Source organism: Candoia aspera, chromosome 2 (assembly GCF_035149785.1).
Source record: "Candoia aspera isolate rCanAsp1 chromosome 2, rCanAsp1.hap2, whole genome shotgun sequence".
Classification (NCBI taxonomy): Eukaryota; Metazoa; Chordata; class Lepidosauria; order Squamata; family Boidae; genus Candoia; species Candoia aspera.
In genome coordinates this window covers 13627304-13642589 of record NC_086154.1, presented here as the reverse complement: position 1 = coordinate 13642589, position 15286 = coordinate 13627304, and the positions used below count along the sequence as shown (strand labels likewise).

The 15286-nt window shown below is 41.3% G+C and overlaps 1 protein-coding gene across 1 annotated transcript; it reads left to right on the top strand.

Moving 5' to 3' along the window:
• The first annotated feature begins 4434 nt into the window (after positions 1-4434).
• Positions 4435-14525, top strand: LOC134489883 (vomeronasal type-2 receptor 26-like). Its single transcript, XM_063292755.1, has 5 exons — positions 4435-4716; positions 5082-5291; positions 7761-7988; positions 11651-11777; positions 13615-14525. Exons 1-5 carry the CDS (start codon positions 4435-4437, stop codon positions 14523-14525), a joined length of 1758 nt encoding a protein of 585 aa, XP_063148825.1.
• The last annotated feature ends 761 nt before the right edge of the window (positions 14526-15286 follow it).

Here is a 15286-nt window from a genome sequence, read left to right as displayed (position 1 = left end):
TAATTGTTCAGCTTGTGATGACATCACACAGTCCACATAGAAGAGAAATGGTACAAATGGTACAAGGGGATCCACACTGGAGAGAGGCCCTATTCGGAGTGGGGGGAATGCTGAGTCACCCAATACTTCATACAGAGAAGAAAAACTATCAATGCACTGAGCGTGGGAATGATTTTGCTGAGAAGTCTACAACTGGCATCACCAAGGATTCCATATGGGAGAGAGACCATATAGATCCCATCAGTGGAAAATACTTTGTTTACCCTTTGTCTGTTTGAAACAAGAAGATTCACACTGGGGGACACCTAATAAGTAAATTGAGGATGGGTCCTGTTTTTCTCAGAAGTCGGAGGTTAAAATCTATATGAGTATCCGTCCTGAGGAAGAAACCTGATCTATGCATGGAATGTGAGAATTATTTTGCTTATTACTCCTTTCAGTTGAAATATCACTAAGTTCGTGCCAGATGACCACTTTGGAGAAAAGCCCAAAGTAAGGAGAATTAGTGGACCATATAAGCAAAAACGGTGCAATTCCCTATTTGGAAGGGTGATCAGTCTCTGAAGGACAAGGCAGGAATGCCAATTGCCTCATGAAAGGTAAGCAAGGACAAAGTGTGAAATGGAACTACAGGAGATGAATGACCGACTGTATACAGCACCTCTTTTATCTGGAGAAAAGGTAATAGCACCAACAGAGAGGCAGTTTGGTGTTGTGGTGAAGGCATCAGGCTAGAAAGTGGGAAACTGTGAGTTCTAGTCCCACCTTAGTCCCAAAGCCAGCTGGGTGACCTTGGGCCAGCCACTCCCTCTCAGCCCTAGGAAGGAGGCAATGGCAAACTAGAGCTGTCCCAGGTTATTTCCCCTTGGCTTAGGTGGAGTAGCTTTAGTCTGACAAGATTCTGTCTACAGGGAGTGAGCAAATGAAGAACTGGAGTTTGTCTGGACTGATTCCTGGTCATTCCTGGGCTGGGCCTGACACCAACTGAGGACCTGACCCTGAAGGCAGAAGCAAGCAGCCACGTCCAGGAGACATTGGAAGAGACAACAGAATGACCACATTTGAGCAGGGAGGAGAGTGAGTTTGGCTCCTGGACTCCTCATGCAATACTGTGTCATGGGTCTCTAGAGCGGTTTTAAAGGTCCCAAGTAAAAGCTACCAAAGGTTCACAGTTAGAGGTGGGACACTGTCTCTTTTTCCTTCCTGGATGCCGCAGGGGGAAGCAAAGCACACTATAGAGAACCCCACCCTGCTGATGGAAGACTGTACTATAACTTGTATCCCAAGAATACGTTTCTCAAGTAAAGGGAATAAAAAGTTTCCTGAGCTTTTTCTTCATGATTTTTGAATTGGAACGATGCCCATGAGTCACACAAAGTTTTTCCCCTCATGCACAGCAGCACGTGAAGTCATCCAGAGGCTCAGCTGGGATCCCCACTCCCGGTCTATTTATCACAATCACAGTGATTTCTTCTCCTTGCACCAAAGCCTGTGGGATTCCTTCCACCCAGGGTCATTTTGAAACCAAGGCAGGGATACTTAGTAACTCTCATCAACAAACTTGACAAATATTTAGTAACGCCTATAAAAACATGAAAATCTGGTCCACAATTATCACAAGGACTGTGGAGAGCATTGGGCAGGATTCATGTTGGCAGGGACCATGCCAGTCTGAAAGGTAATGCTTCCTGTGGCAGATCGGGTACCAGGCTCTATTTCCTATCCTCTCGATCAAGCTCATGCATCTGTGCTCCTGGCTGGAGAATTGAGCTTCTCTTAAGAAGGCCAAGGCCAGTGGGGCTGGTCGCAGAGAAGAATAGCGGATCTCCACCATGAGAGGTGAAATTCTGCTGCTGCTGCTTCTCCTGGTGTCCTGCTTTCCTTGTGGGACACTGATGACCAAATGTCCACTGAAAGTGCAAAAAGAGGAAGAATACGCATTTAATTACTACAAGCCAGGAGACTTCCTGATTGGTGGAATCATATCTACATCTAGCACTGTATTTCATCCATACATTTTCTTTAAGCCTCCAACCAACACATTTGAAAGGTAATTCCTGATGTGTACTTAACCCTGCTGATTAATTTAATCCTTTCCACTGTCTTCTTTTAATAGGGAAGTTCCCACCTATGGTACCTGGTCTTGGTCACCTTTTTCCTCTTTATTTAGTCTAAGGAAAAGGCTTAAATTTGGCAGGGGGTTGTGTGCCTTGGTTCTTCACAAAATCACTCTGAGTGATGCCAGGGAGCGTCACCAAACACTCTTTTAGCTGAAGGCAAAGAAATGAGATTCTTTCCCATTTTAGATTCCCCTTCCCTTCAATGTCCTTCATGATGCACTGCTGTCTATCATCTGTCTGTCTGTCTGTCTGTCTCTATCACTATCTCTCATCTTTCCCCTCCCGGGCAAGTGGCCACAGTCCTCCCCCATTGGCTTTCAGCTTTCTTTCATAAGATGGCTTGTGGGTCACTTTGCATCCCAGAACAAGGGAGAGGCTGGCATTTGGCTTTGCACGGCAGGACACCAGCTTCCTGTTTAATTTTTCTTTAAAGTAATAGAAAGCTTTTTAAATTTTTAAGAACTAAAGAGACCAGGGAGGGTGGGAAACAGAAAGGGAAGTGGCCATGGGCATATCATCTCTTAGCACTATCAAAGGTCCCTTGGATTTGGAAGGAATTCAACAGAAGCCATTTCAGCCTTTCCAAAAAAAGTTAAAGCAAATTTCAGGTGGGTGGTTACTTTTCTACACCGTGAGGTAGAAATCTGTCACCGATCTGCTGAGGTAAATTCTATGTACCTCATATTGACCTTTATACTCTTATTTTATACATTTCATTTTCAACATTGCCAGATATAAATTAGCATTAAAAGAAAACTGTCCTTCCTGGAAAAAAAATGCTTGCAGACTATGAAGAAAGTAACTAAAAATTAAAATCAGTATTAATAGCATAGAATTACTACAGTGATTAATATTGATACATAACAGAATCACCATCTGCTGTTGAATATGGTGAAATATTGTAGCATGTTAATCCATTCAATATTGTATCGGAAAATAAGATAAAAAGCAAAAGCAAAAATATTATTCAATGCCAAAGGAATGTTAAGAGATAGCAGAAAATAGCATAATGTCAAACGACTGAATAAATAGCTCCTTGAATCTCTCTGTGAAAGAAGCAATGAAGGAACACAACGCTGAAGGGTTTCAACCTGCCCAGAATGACGGAGCATCACTCTGGAAGAAGGTTCTTCCCTTTCCTTCCTCCAAGAGCAGCCAAAGGACGAGTGTGACAGTTATCTCAAGCTGAAGCCCCTTCTGGGGATGAGCACTTCCAGCTGCCTTAGATGGGGCACAGGACTAACTAGATCCTCTGCTGGTGACAGTGAGGTTGTCATTTTCACCAAGTCAGGGTTGACTCTTTGCCATCCACATAGATAGTCTTTCTCCAGGATGATCTGTTATTAACCGGGCCTTTTTAGTCTCTGAATAAGGAGGTTGGGACTCTATTAGAAAAATAAAGAAGAAGAAGGAGAAGAAGAAGACTTGGGGCCCTCCATTTGGTGTCAGAGCGTATTGAGCAAAATCAGTACGTGTTTAACAGAGTAACCAAGTGAAGCCTACTGTGACAAGCCAACCTGCAATAGGACCACAAGAGAGATTTTTCAGTATAGATCAATAGCTTAAGAGACAAAGATAATTGGAATTCAAAGCAGCAAACAATCAATGAAACACGACGGTCAAAATATTTTGCCAGAATAGTTCCTTTCAAATATTGATACAACTGCTAGTCAAAGAAATCCTAGATGAACTACGCTCAGGGAGCACCAAAGCCTCCATAGATGAAATATCCTACAAAAAAGAGATGTATGGCATTAAACAGAAACCAGACTGCAGATTTGGGGATGGTTTCCCGTAATGAATCAATGTGTCCAGCAGCTAAACTCCTTGATCCGTTTCATTCCTTATTATGAGTATCTTAGTTTTGCTGGAGGGCTATTCCTCTAAGTTGGAAAAAATAATAGAGCTCATTGTCTTGGAAGGAAGCTCCCACTGGTATCAGAGGGACTGTCCTGATAGGAACATCCAGAGAAATTTATCACCTGGAAAGGCCCTGGAAATAAATGGCAGCGGAATTAGCTATTTTTTGAGGGAGCAATGAGAGCCTGACCATTGTTAGCATTGCAACGTTGTGACTGTGAGGCTCTGCTTCACCCTTCTTTGCCCTTCATGAGATCAACCAGATCAGTTTACAGGTTTTAGGCTCATCCACTCCATCATTATTCCACTGATTTCAGAGTGTGGATTTCTGAATGGTTCTTAGCATAGTCATAAGACAGAATTCAAATGTTTTGTTAAAAATGCCCATACCACCTGACTTTATAAACCAAAGACAACAACCTATTAATATCTCCTGTGTTGTAGTATGAAGGGTATGAGTTTCAGCCAGGTCTTGCCATTCCTGCTTGCCATTCATGAGATCAATCAGCATCCTAGGCTGCTCCACAATTTCACCCTGGGCTACAGCCTCTATGAGAACTTCTTCAGTGCAAGAATGACATTTGAAGCCATGCTGGACTTGCTATCAACGGGGCAGGAGAATGTACCAAACTACAGATGTGGGAGACCAAAACATCTGTTGACAGTGCTTGAAGGAACTGATTCCGAGCTCTTTCATCATGTGACAACCATGCTGGGCATCTACAAAATCCCACAGGTAAGAATGGATGCTGAAGTAATTCCAGTTTGTAAAGTCTCCAGAAAGTCCAAAAGGTAGCCCTGGCCGATATCAACAAATGAAAAGAGCCGATTGATGGAGCTTAAAGGACACTTGAAATAGTATGCATGCAAATGCCTTTCTCTTCACTCTGGGATTAGTTAATGGCATCGGTGTTGAAAAATAAGCTGGTCTCCCAGAGTTCCCCTTTCCTTGCTACTGAATCAGACTCACATTCTAAGCAAGAGAGTGACTGGCAATTGGGAAAGCCGATATCATGGTTCAGACCTAAGACTAGGGGGAAAGGACATCTCTGTAGTGGAGAATCAGCAAGATAATCCCTCACTTTTTCTCTTTCACTGAAGATCAACTATGGGGTCATCAGCCACATTCCTGAGCAGAAACAGCATTTCCCTTTCTTCTACCGGCTGAGTCCAAAGCAAGAGCCTCCTCACTTGGCGATTGTCAAACTGCTCCTGCATTTCCGATGGACGTGGATCGGCCTTGTTGTTCCGGACAATGAAAGTGGAGAAAGGTTCAGGAGTTCCTTTGTGCCTGTGGCCCTCAAGAAAGGGGTTTGCGTTGCCTTCTCAGAAACCATTCCACTGTTGTATACAGTAGGCGAAGAAAAAAAAAGGATTTCTAATTTGAACAACAGGGAAGTCAAAATTATTGTTTTTCAGTTGGACTTTCAGGCCACAATAGCGCTAGCAATGCTAATCCGATATTTAGAAAAATCAGAAAAGGTGTTTGGGGAGAAAGTGTGGATGGCCACAACTTTGCCAGACATATCTGTGAGATTGTTTTATCGAATGATTGATCTCCAGCATAAACATCTTTTGTTATCTTTCTTAACTCTGGCAAACAAAAGGACACAAAATTATGATTTTAACACGTATTTCTTTGCCAGTGATAAATTTGGGGAGACGGCATTTCAGTGCTCCTCTTCACACCCTATTTTGTCTAAGAAAGTTCGGAAGAGATGCACAGAAAGAGAGAACTGGGAGATCCCTCCCCGTGATTTGGTTGCCAAAATTCTGTCTGAGGACGCCTCCAGTATTGCCACTTCAGTCCAGGCTGTGGCCAGAGTCCTCCATGCTGTCTATTCGTCCCACCTGACCCGGAGGAGAATCAGGGTTGGAGACTATGTACAGCCATGGCAAGTAAGACTTTTCTCTGAATGTCTGCTAATGACCCACATTAAATTCTTTCACCTTTGTTAAAAATGGGCCGCATTGGACATGAGGTGGGATAGTCCACACAGCAATTGCCCAAGTTTGAGTGTTTCTTCTGACCAAATGTGGAGGCTTGGAGAGAAAGAAGGAGAGATTCTGCTATTAGATCTCCCAAAGTGAAGGGATGTGCTGGTTTGAGAAGCTGGGAGAACAGGAAATGAAGAGGAAGGCTCTTTCCCTATTTGCAGAATAAATCAGCTTCAGGATGTTACAGAAACCATCAGGTTTCTTGACCATCCAACATTGCCCTCATTTAGCTTCTAGTTCAGGGAATTTTTTTTCTCACTTCCTGTTCTGCCCCCTTAAGAGGATGTGGGTTCTGTGCCCTTTCCAGGGTCTTCAGGGAACACCCAGGTCAGCTGACTTTCTTTACAATGCAGCTTCTTAAACAAATTGTTCATCAACTTTTTCTTCTCTATTGGTCCTCTCACTTAGGACTTGATACCAAGATCTTTTCTTGGCTCTTTCTCCTCCTTTGAAAGTCAAATCTTAGAATGGGTAGCCCAATCATTACTCCCAACCCTTCCCATCACCACCTCTTGGTTTCATAAAGCGGTGAAGTAATAAGTTGCAGAACACTGGGAGACGAGAAAGTAATACACTCTCACGATATTTGCTGCCTCCTTTGCCTTTCTTTTGGTGAACTTCCAAGTGGCCTGTGGGGTTTCTGCATCCCAGCGTCTGTGAAAAGAAGCAGCCTCTCTGGTTTTGCTGCCTTCCATTTTCAGGGCATCAACAGGCAAAGGAACGTACATCCTCAAGACATAGCACAGCGGCAGGAATGGGGCAGGTCTGGCAGCAGGACTATCTGTCATCTCTGGACCTCTTGCGTGGCCCTTCTTCTACACCCAGCTCTTAGCTGTATCGAAACAAACACCAAGATCAGAAAGAGAAGAGTTCCTTAGGATGTGTCTCCTCTTCCAGACTGGATGTTTGAACTTTGCCCGTTTTCCATGTGTTTCTACTTCCCAATCATTCCTCCCTTTTTCATATCATCAACCTTCAAAGGTTAGTTGCCCCTGCTAGGAGGACATATTCCATTCATCATTCGGGGGACAGGAAGATGTTGCCACCACTCTTGTGCAGCTCTGTTGGACCATGTCCCACACATGCTGTGTCCAAATCTTTAGATATATTACCTTCCACCTTTTGCTGCTCTTACTCACCAAAAAAAAATATTTTAGGTGGAGCACCTGAGGTTCACCTGAGGCTTTCTCACTCAAGAGCTGCAGAAGTGATGAAGGCAGTGTGATGGGGACAAGGCACAAAAAGGATATTGCCAAAGCTCGTTTCTGACATGCTTAGGTGCAAGTAAGGAAAGGCCCAGAAAAGCACTTTCACACACTTTACCAAATCCCAAGACTTCTTGTCCATTTCAGTGGCTTTCTGTATCACTAGTCAACTTCAGCTTCCTGCCAAGGTTCCAGGTCTGCCAATCATATACAGTACCAGGAGATTCTCATCTGAAAACACAGGATATTTCTGCAAAGCTGAAGCACTGCAAAAGTGGAATGGTACAAATCAGGATTGTCCCTGTAGGTAGATGCTGAAGCCAAATATGTATTTTTTCAGCACCCAGATGGTTGGATGGTTCCTTCTAAAAAATGACATGGCTGAAGACAGTAGGTGAGGGGGCAACAAGCTGGCCAGAGATCTTTTGAGAAACAGAAAGGCCATACAGATTAAGTCCCTAAGCAGATTCGTCCCAAATGTTGGAGAAAGTAGAGCTTACCTGAAGCACCCCACTTTTGAACTAGGGCTCGAATGGGAATGTGTAAGGTACAGTGGTAATTCTCCATGTCTTTCTAGCTTCATCCCTTTCTAAGAAACTTCCAGCTTCACAATCTTACTGAGGATGATGTTTATTTGGATGAGAATGGAGATCCTGCTGCTGATTTTGATATCATGGAGTGGGCAGTATTTCCCAACAAGTCTGCTGCTGGGGTGACAATTGGAAAGATCGGAAGAGAGGCCTCTTCAGAAGTCAAGATCTCCATCAATCAGAGTGCCATCATATGGCCAATGTCATTTAACCAGGTAGCTGAGTCTGACTGTATGTGTGTTTTTTTGTATTTTTCTGCTGTTATATATCTGAGTTTGAGGATTATTATGTAGAGTAACAGAATCTTGCAAGTCAGAATGCTCTTTCCCCCTCCTTCACGTCTATCTGTTTGAGAAGTAGAGAGGGTCTTGGCTGAGACATTTGCATACATTTCAGTCCTTCCATGGACTCAGGCCTCTTTTATCGGACCGTTCTCCTGGTAGTGACTCTGCCACCCGTCCCTCAAGGCCATTCCCACTTCCTTCTGCAGCTTTGGACTGCATTACCCAGAGTTTGTTATTTTTGGCGATTCAAACTCAAGCTGGTGATATTTGCAGTCGACACTGCCTGTTGCCTTTTCTTTTCTTTTTTAAAAATATTTTTATTAAAATAAAATTGTACATAAGATTTAAAAACTAGTGAAATATAAAAGGAATGAGAAGAAATGAGCCTTCTCTAGTTGGTTTTCCATAACTCCCAATAAGAAAAAGTCTGGTTTCATCTGAATATTAATCTCTTAAACTCTCTGCATTACCATCTGTATTTGTGTCCAATACCTTCTCCCTTTTTCACAAGTCCACCACGCATGAGAAAATGTCCCTTCAGGTTTTGCACATTTCCAACAGTAATTAGAAGTCCCCTAATACATCTTTGAAAATGTCTCTGGTGTTGTACTGTATGCCAAAAATACATCATCTTAGAAAAGTTCTCTTTTAAATTGTAAAACAATGTGGATTTTAAACCTTTTAACTGCATTCTCTGCCACTGATCCATCTGAATATTATCAGCAAAGTTCTTGCCCATAGCTTGTTTAATTTGCCCTTCTTCTGTTTCAAATCTCAGCAAAAGTTTAAACATTTTAGCAATCACATGTTCATCATTTGTACAAAATTCATTTTCAGACTCTGTTTTCTCATATTCTGTTCCTGCTACTTTTTATCTGTATTAATTCTTTCCCTTAATTGTGCACATGAAAACCACTGAAAACTAAATCCCTCTACCATCAATTGTTCTCTCAATTCCATCTTCAGCTCTTTGTTTTCCTGGACCAGCAAATCTTTCTAGGATAACCATTTTTCTTTGCCCACAGTTTCTTTTCTGTAAAATGTTTCTTGGGCTGAGGCCAACAAAAGTGTTTTAGGCATAGCCTGGGTTTTTTTATCTATTTTATATTCATACTATGACACTCCTGATATAATGATTTTTAAAATCTACCTTTACTTTAATTTTTTCATATGATAAATAACCATGCCATCCAAATCAGACCATTCTAAAAGGCTCTTGTTTCTTTTTTATTATCATTAAAGTTTATTAGATTTTCAAGATCAAAAGATAAAAGCTAACAAAAAGGAAAAATTAGGATAAAAAGTAAAATATAAGAATAGAGTGCAAAAAAAGAGAAAGTCAAAAGTGCAGGAAAAGAAAAAGAAAGAAAAGAAAATACTGGAAAAGAATGACTCCTGATTTCCTTCCCAACAGATATGTGTACATTTACATTAAGTTTTTTACTCTAAATGTAGAACAGGGCTTTCATTGTTTTTATTGTCCATTATTATTTCTAATCATCAAATCCATATATCATGATTTCTTTTTTTTCTGCTTCATGCAAAATGTCCAGAAGGGGTTTCCAGGTAGCTTTGAAATTGAATAATCTTTTCTCTAATCAAAGCTGTCAATTTCACCATCTCAGCCAATTCCATCCACTTTCCAACCAATCTTCCACTGTAGGTCATTTCAGTTCTTTCCACCTTGTTGCAAATAAGATCATCGCTGCTCAAATTGTTAAAAGCTTTCTTTCCATCCAGAAAAATCAGCTCCACTTCTTTTAGGGTTGTAATTTGTAAGTATTCAATGATATCCAACACAGTCCTCACAATCTCCCTTCATTGCCTTTTGGGTAAAGACCCACATTGATCATCATGAATAAAGACCTGTAAAATCTTCTTCAATCTATCAGCCAATATTTGGGTAAATATTCCATAATCATTATTCAGCCATGAAATCAGTCTATAATTCTTAGTTAAAGTAAGAACTTGTCCCTCCTTTGGTAATGAGGCAATTCTGGACTCTTTCCAAGATTCTGGCATTGCAGAAAGGTTGTAAAAGTTGACCCTCAAAACATTTATAATACGAACTGGGAAGTCCATCTGACCCTGGTGCTTTCCCTACTTTAATCTTTTTTATTTCTTCAGCTACCTCAAAAGTTCTTCTAGAACTATTCATAGATGGTTTCTCTGATTGAGAAAGTTTTGGCAACTTTTTTTTCTTCAAATATTCATCCACCTTTTCCAGGGAGACCTCCTGTTTTTTAATACAGATTTGAATAAAATTCATAGAACAATTTCCAAAATCTCTCTCTCGCTGCTGTTATCATATATAAAAGCAAACTTCCGTGGATTCTTTTCAAGGGGTCATCAAAAGTTGACCACAGATGCTTCATCATCATTTCTCATGGAGATCTCTTCTCCACCACATCCATTTGACCCTCCTCCAAGTCTCCTTTAAATTTTCCCAAGAATTCTCTGGCTTTTTGAACAGAGGTCAATCGAAATCTTCTTCTGTTCAAAGGGAAAAATTTCATTGTATTTTATTACATTGTAATTTTAACATTGTAAATTTACTATGTAAATTTAAAACATAGTTTTGAAATTACATTGTATTTTAACTATCTGTGTTGAAACTGAATAAAGTTTTCATTAAAAGAAAAAAAGGCAACAGTGAAAATTGCTACTTCCAATTATTCCCAGCGAAATGGGGTCTTCTGCTTCAGTATCTCAGAAAAAATATCTTTTCTCTTACTTAAAATTCTGATAGGAATCTCCTATCACATAATTATATCTACATCTTCAATCGTGTATTAAAATGGCAATGCGGAACTTGGTCCCTCATTGTTTTTCTCACAGAGGGCACTAATACATCCCTTGGAACAGGCCTTCTTGCAGCAAAACAGGAATTTATCTGATACACCTTCTCAATTGCTTCATCAATTTTTTCCCCTTCCCGATTGAAAAACTCTGGCAATGCCTGAACATCCTTTCTTCTGACATCGGCATCTGGATTCTCTGGAATGGCTCTAAACCTCAGGCAGAATTCCTTCTCTCTAAGCTCCATCAGAGCCACATTGTCCTTTCCGCTTTCTAATTCCATAGCCCTAGCTTCTACTGTATTCTCCAAAGTTTCAATTCTATCATTAACTTGTTCTGCTTTTTTTCCAGACATTTGTTTTACAGAATCACCCATCTTACCCAATCTATCATATATATATTTATTTCAAGAGTCATAAATTTGGCTTCAGGATCTTTAAATGTTGTTACTGTCAACAACCAGTCTCAGGGCAACCTCTCCTTCCTCTCATTGCAAATCCTGCTTTTCGAAAGGATCCCTGGAAGATAAACCCAACTCGGGGGTGGCATTTAATAATGAACCGATTCGAGCATTTGTTACAATTCAGTTCATTGCTCTGGTGAACAATTATGGTGCATAAAGATGGTTATTAACTTTGCTCACTGTGTAAAACTCATCTATGTCATTTTCAAAATACCATGATTATAAGAAACCATGGTTTAGCCCAGTTCATCAACCCAAGCTGTAACTAGTTTTCATTCAGATATGTAATCCCCCTGATTCATATATTTCCCCACATTTTCTTTCTGTCTAGAAGGTGCCTTTCTCGAGGTGTACTGAAAGTTGTCTCCCAGGATACACCAAGCTCACAAGAGAGGGAGCCCCAGTTTGCTGCTACGACTGTTCTCCATGTACGGAAGGAACCATCTCCATGCAGGAAGGCAAGTGGCTCAAGAGCAAAGAAGGAGCACCATCCAAGTTCAAACCAAGCCTGATCGTGGTTAACTCCCAAGCCCATTGAAGCATGGAAAATGCGTCCATCTGCTGAGGAATCCTCCATTCTACTAACCTGGCTATCTATTTTACTTGCAAGATGCCCCATAAGCCAGACCATTCTCTTGGAGTTATGTGTGGGTGTGGAAATCTCCCTTCTGGTGGGATTAGTGACACAAGTCTTATAACAGGAAGGAGTTTTCAATAGAAGAGAATGTATACGGTGGTGGTTCTTACCGGGGATTACAAAGATTGGGCTTAAGGGGGGGAGATGAAAGTTTTGGTGGATTAGTGTAATATAAATACCCTGGTTCTAAATGTTGAAAAAACTAAGGAGATCATCTTCGATTTTAGAAAGAGCTGGCTCAGCCCTACACCACTCTGTTAATGCCACAGCTGGGGAGTCCGTCAGTATCATGCGGTTCCTGGGGATGCAGATGACGAATAGTCTGACCTGGGCTCTCAAGGCTGCCTCCTTGGTACAACGGGCACAGCAGCATTCACATTTTCAGCACCAGACAAGGGAAAACACCCCCTCCCTCCACCTCCCCTCCTCCTTACTCTCTATATAGGCACTAGGGAGAGTGCATTGACCAATTGCCTTTCCACCTGGATTGGAGGCTGTAGTGCCTCAGATAAGAATTCTGTGCTGTGGGTGGTGAGGGCAGCAGAGAGGATAATGGGGATCTCACGTCCTCCCATTCAGGATAGAGCGTATAGTGAAATATTGTCAGTGACCCCTCCCACCTGCATTGCAGCTTGTTCTGCTTGTGACCCTCTGGTAAAAGGTTCCTCTGCATTCAATGCAGAACAGTTGAATTGGGTAATTGATTGATTGATTGACTGATTGATTGATTGATTGATTGATGAAATTTACCCACCGCCCATCTCTCCCAAAAGAGGGACTCTGGGCGGTTTACAGTAAAATCAAGTGCAAAAGATAAACATTAAAATCTCATAAAACAGTCAGTATAAATCAGTTGTAATACTTTTGTCCCCTGGGCTATTACATTCCTGAACTCTTAATAATCCCCTCTCATTTCATTGTGGTGCATGTTGTATGTAGGATGGTGATATTTATTAGGGATAATGATTACTGGAGTGGAATGGGAAAGAATATATGTTATATAGTATAGTACTTATTTTCTGTGAGACAATTGCAATGAAATTTCATTGTAATGTGCACTTTGGTGTATAGTGGAATGACAATAAAAGTATTCCATTCCATTTCATTCCATATTCTATCCAATCCTATCCTATCCTATCCTATCCATGTAGATCAGGGGTGAACTGTGAAGACCTTGGTGCTCTCTGAGCCTGGCTCTTTGCTTGCAGACCTTTCATTACCTGACTAGGTAACATCATCAGTGCTCCCGCTGCTGATGCTGATGATAACACTGATGATGTTACCTGGTTGGGTGATGACACTTCTACAAGCAAACATCCACGCTCAGAAAGCAACAAGGACTCCACACAAAGGAGACTGATTTACAGGACGTACATCAGAGGAATAAGCAAAACCCAGCACCAAACGGACTACCAGAGAAAGCGTCCTAAAGCACATGATCTGTCTATCTGTGCCTGGGAAGAAAAGCAGAACAAATGAGCTTAGATTAGCAGTCTTTACATCAAGAGCCATCAGTGAGAGAGAAAAGGAACCCAGAGTAAATGCTTAATGCTCTATCTCCACTCTGCTGACCCCTTCCTAGTCATTTAGTCAGGAGATGCTGAAGAGTCATTGCCACCCAATTCATTAGTGAGACAGCAATTGTTTATGTTCCTCAGATGCGGCCCATTGTGAAAAGTGTCCTGATGACCAGCATTCCAATGAGAGGCGAGATCAATGTCTCCCCAAAGTTATAAGCTTCCTCTCCTATCAAGAAAACTTGGGTCTCATCCTGGCTCTCATTGCTTCTTTTTTGTCTCTAATCACTGGCTTTGTCCTAGGACTCTTCATTAAATACCAAGAAACTGCCATTGTCAAAGCTAACAACCGGGACCTCACCTACATTCTCCTGGTTTCTCTTCTCCTTTCCTTCTTGACCTCCTTTCTATTCATTGGACACCCCAAGAAAGTGACCTGCCTTCTTCGACAAACTGCCTTCAGTGTTGTTTTCTCAGTTGCCGTGTCTTCCTTACTGGCCAAGACCGTCATGGTGGTGGTGGCCTTCCTGGCCACCAAGCCAGGCAGCAGGATGAGCAAATGGCTGGGGAAGAGTCTGGCTAATTCCATTGTCTTGTCCTGCTCTGGTGTTCAGGTGGGCATCTGTATGTTATGGCTGGGAATCTCTCCCCCATTTCCAGATTTCAATCTGCATTCCCAACCAGGACAGATCCTGCTGCAATGCAATGAAGGTTCAATCACCATGTTCTATACTGCCCTGGGCTACATGGGCTTTCTGGCTGCCATCTGCTTCTTGCTGGCTTTTCTAGCCCGCAAACTTCCAGGGTCCTTCAACGAAGCCAAGTTGATCACCTTCAGCATGCTGGTTTTCTGCAGCGTTTGGCTCTCCTTTATCCCCACCTACCTCAGCACCAAAGGGAAATACATGGTAGCTGTGCAACTCTTCTCTATTCTGGCCTCCAGCCTGGGCTTACTGGGCTGCATTTTTGTCCCCAAATGCTACATCGTTATTCTCAGACCTGACTTGAATGTGAAGGAGCATCTGATGATGAAAACTGATGAGACCTTTTAATTTTGGAATCTATCTTTTTAATCTATAATTTACTGCTAATTTAAAATAATATCACTTAGAATTAAAGTGCTTTATATGTGTTCTTAAGTCTTCCTTCCTTGAATGTGACTGTGAACTTTAATGACAGAGAAATGAAATAGATAAGTTGAATTCCATCATTGTGTTATTATTTATCATGATCCATATTCAGGCCGAATCATAACATTACTGGCATTAATAATTAATAATTAATTAATAATTAATAAAACCACCTAGAGTCCCCCTGGTGGGAGGAGATGGACGGTGTCAAATTTGATGAATGAATGAATGAAATGAAATGAAATGAAATGAAATGAAATGAACAAGCAGTTTTAAGCATAGAATTGCCTCTCATTTCTTAAAAATAAGTAAGAAGAGGAAGAATAAGGATAACCACTTGAGAAGAATGAGGGAAAACCAGCAAGAATCCGTACAAGCAGCTTCATCTCTCCCTGTTTCAAAAATGAGAAATTTATTTAGAAGAGAAGAGAATCCTATCCCTTTTGTCGTAATGGCTTTCAATTGCAGCTTGAATTATCTCATGTGGCTAGACTGCACAAGAGGCCAAGATCATTGTAAATGGAATTTATCACTAAAGAAAGTATTTTTTGTAGTTTTTATTAAGAAGAGTTTTACATATATAATAAGAAGTACGTTCAAAGAAAAAAAAGGTAGTATAATGAAATCCACAAGACAAAATTGTCCCATCTCTCCTTCCTTACTCCCTTTGGCCTTTGAGCCAT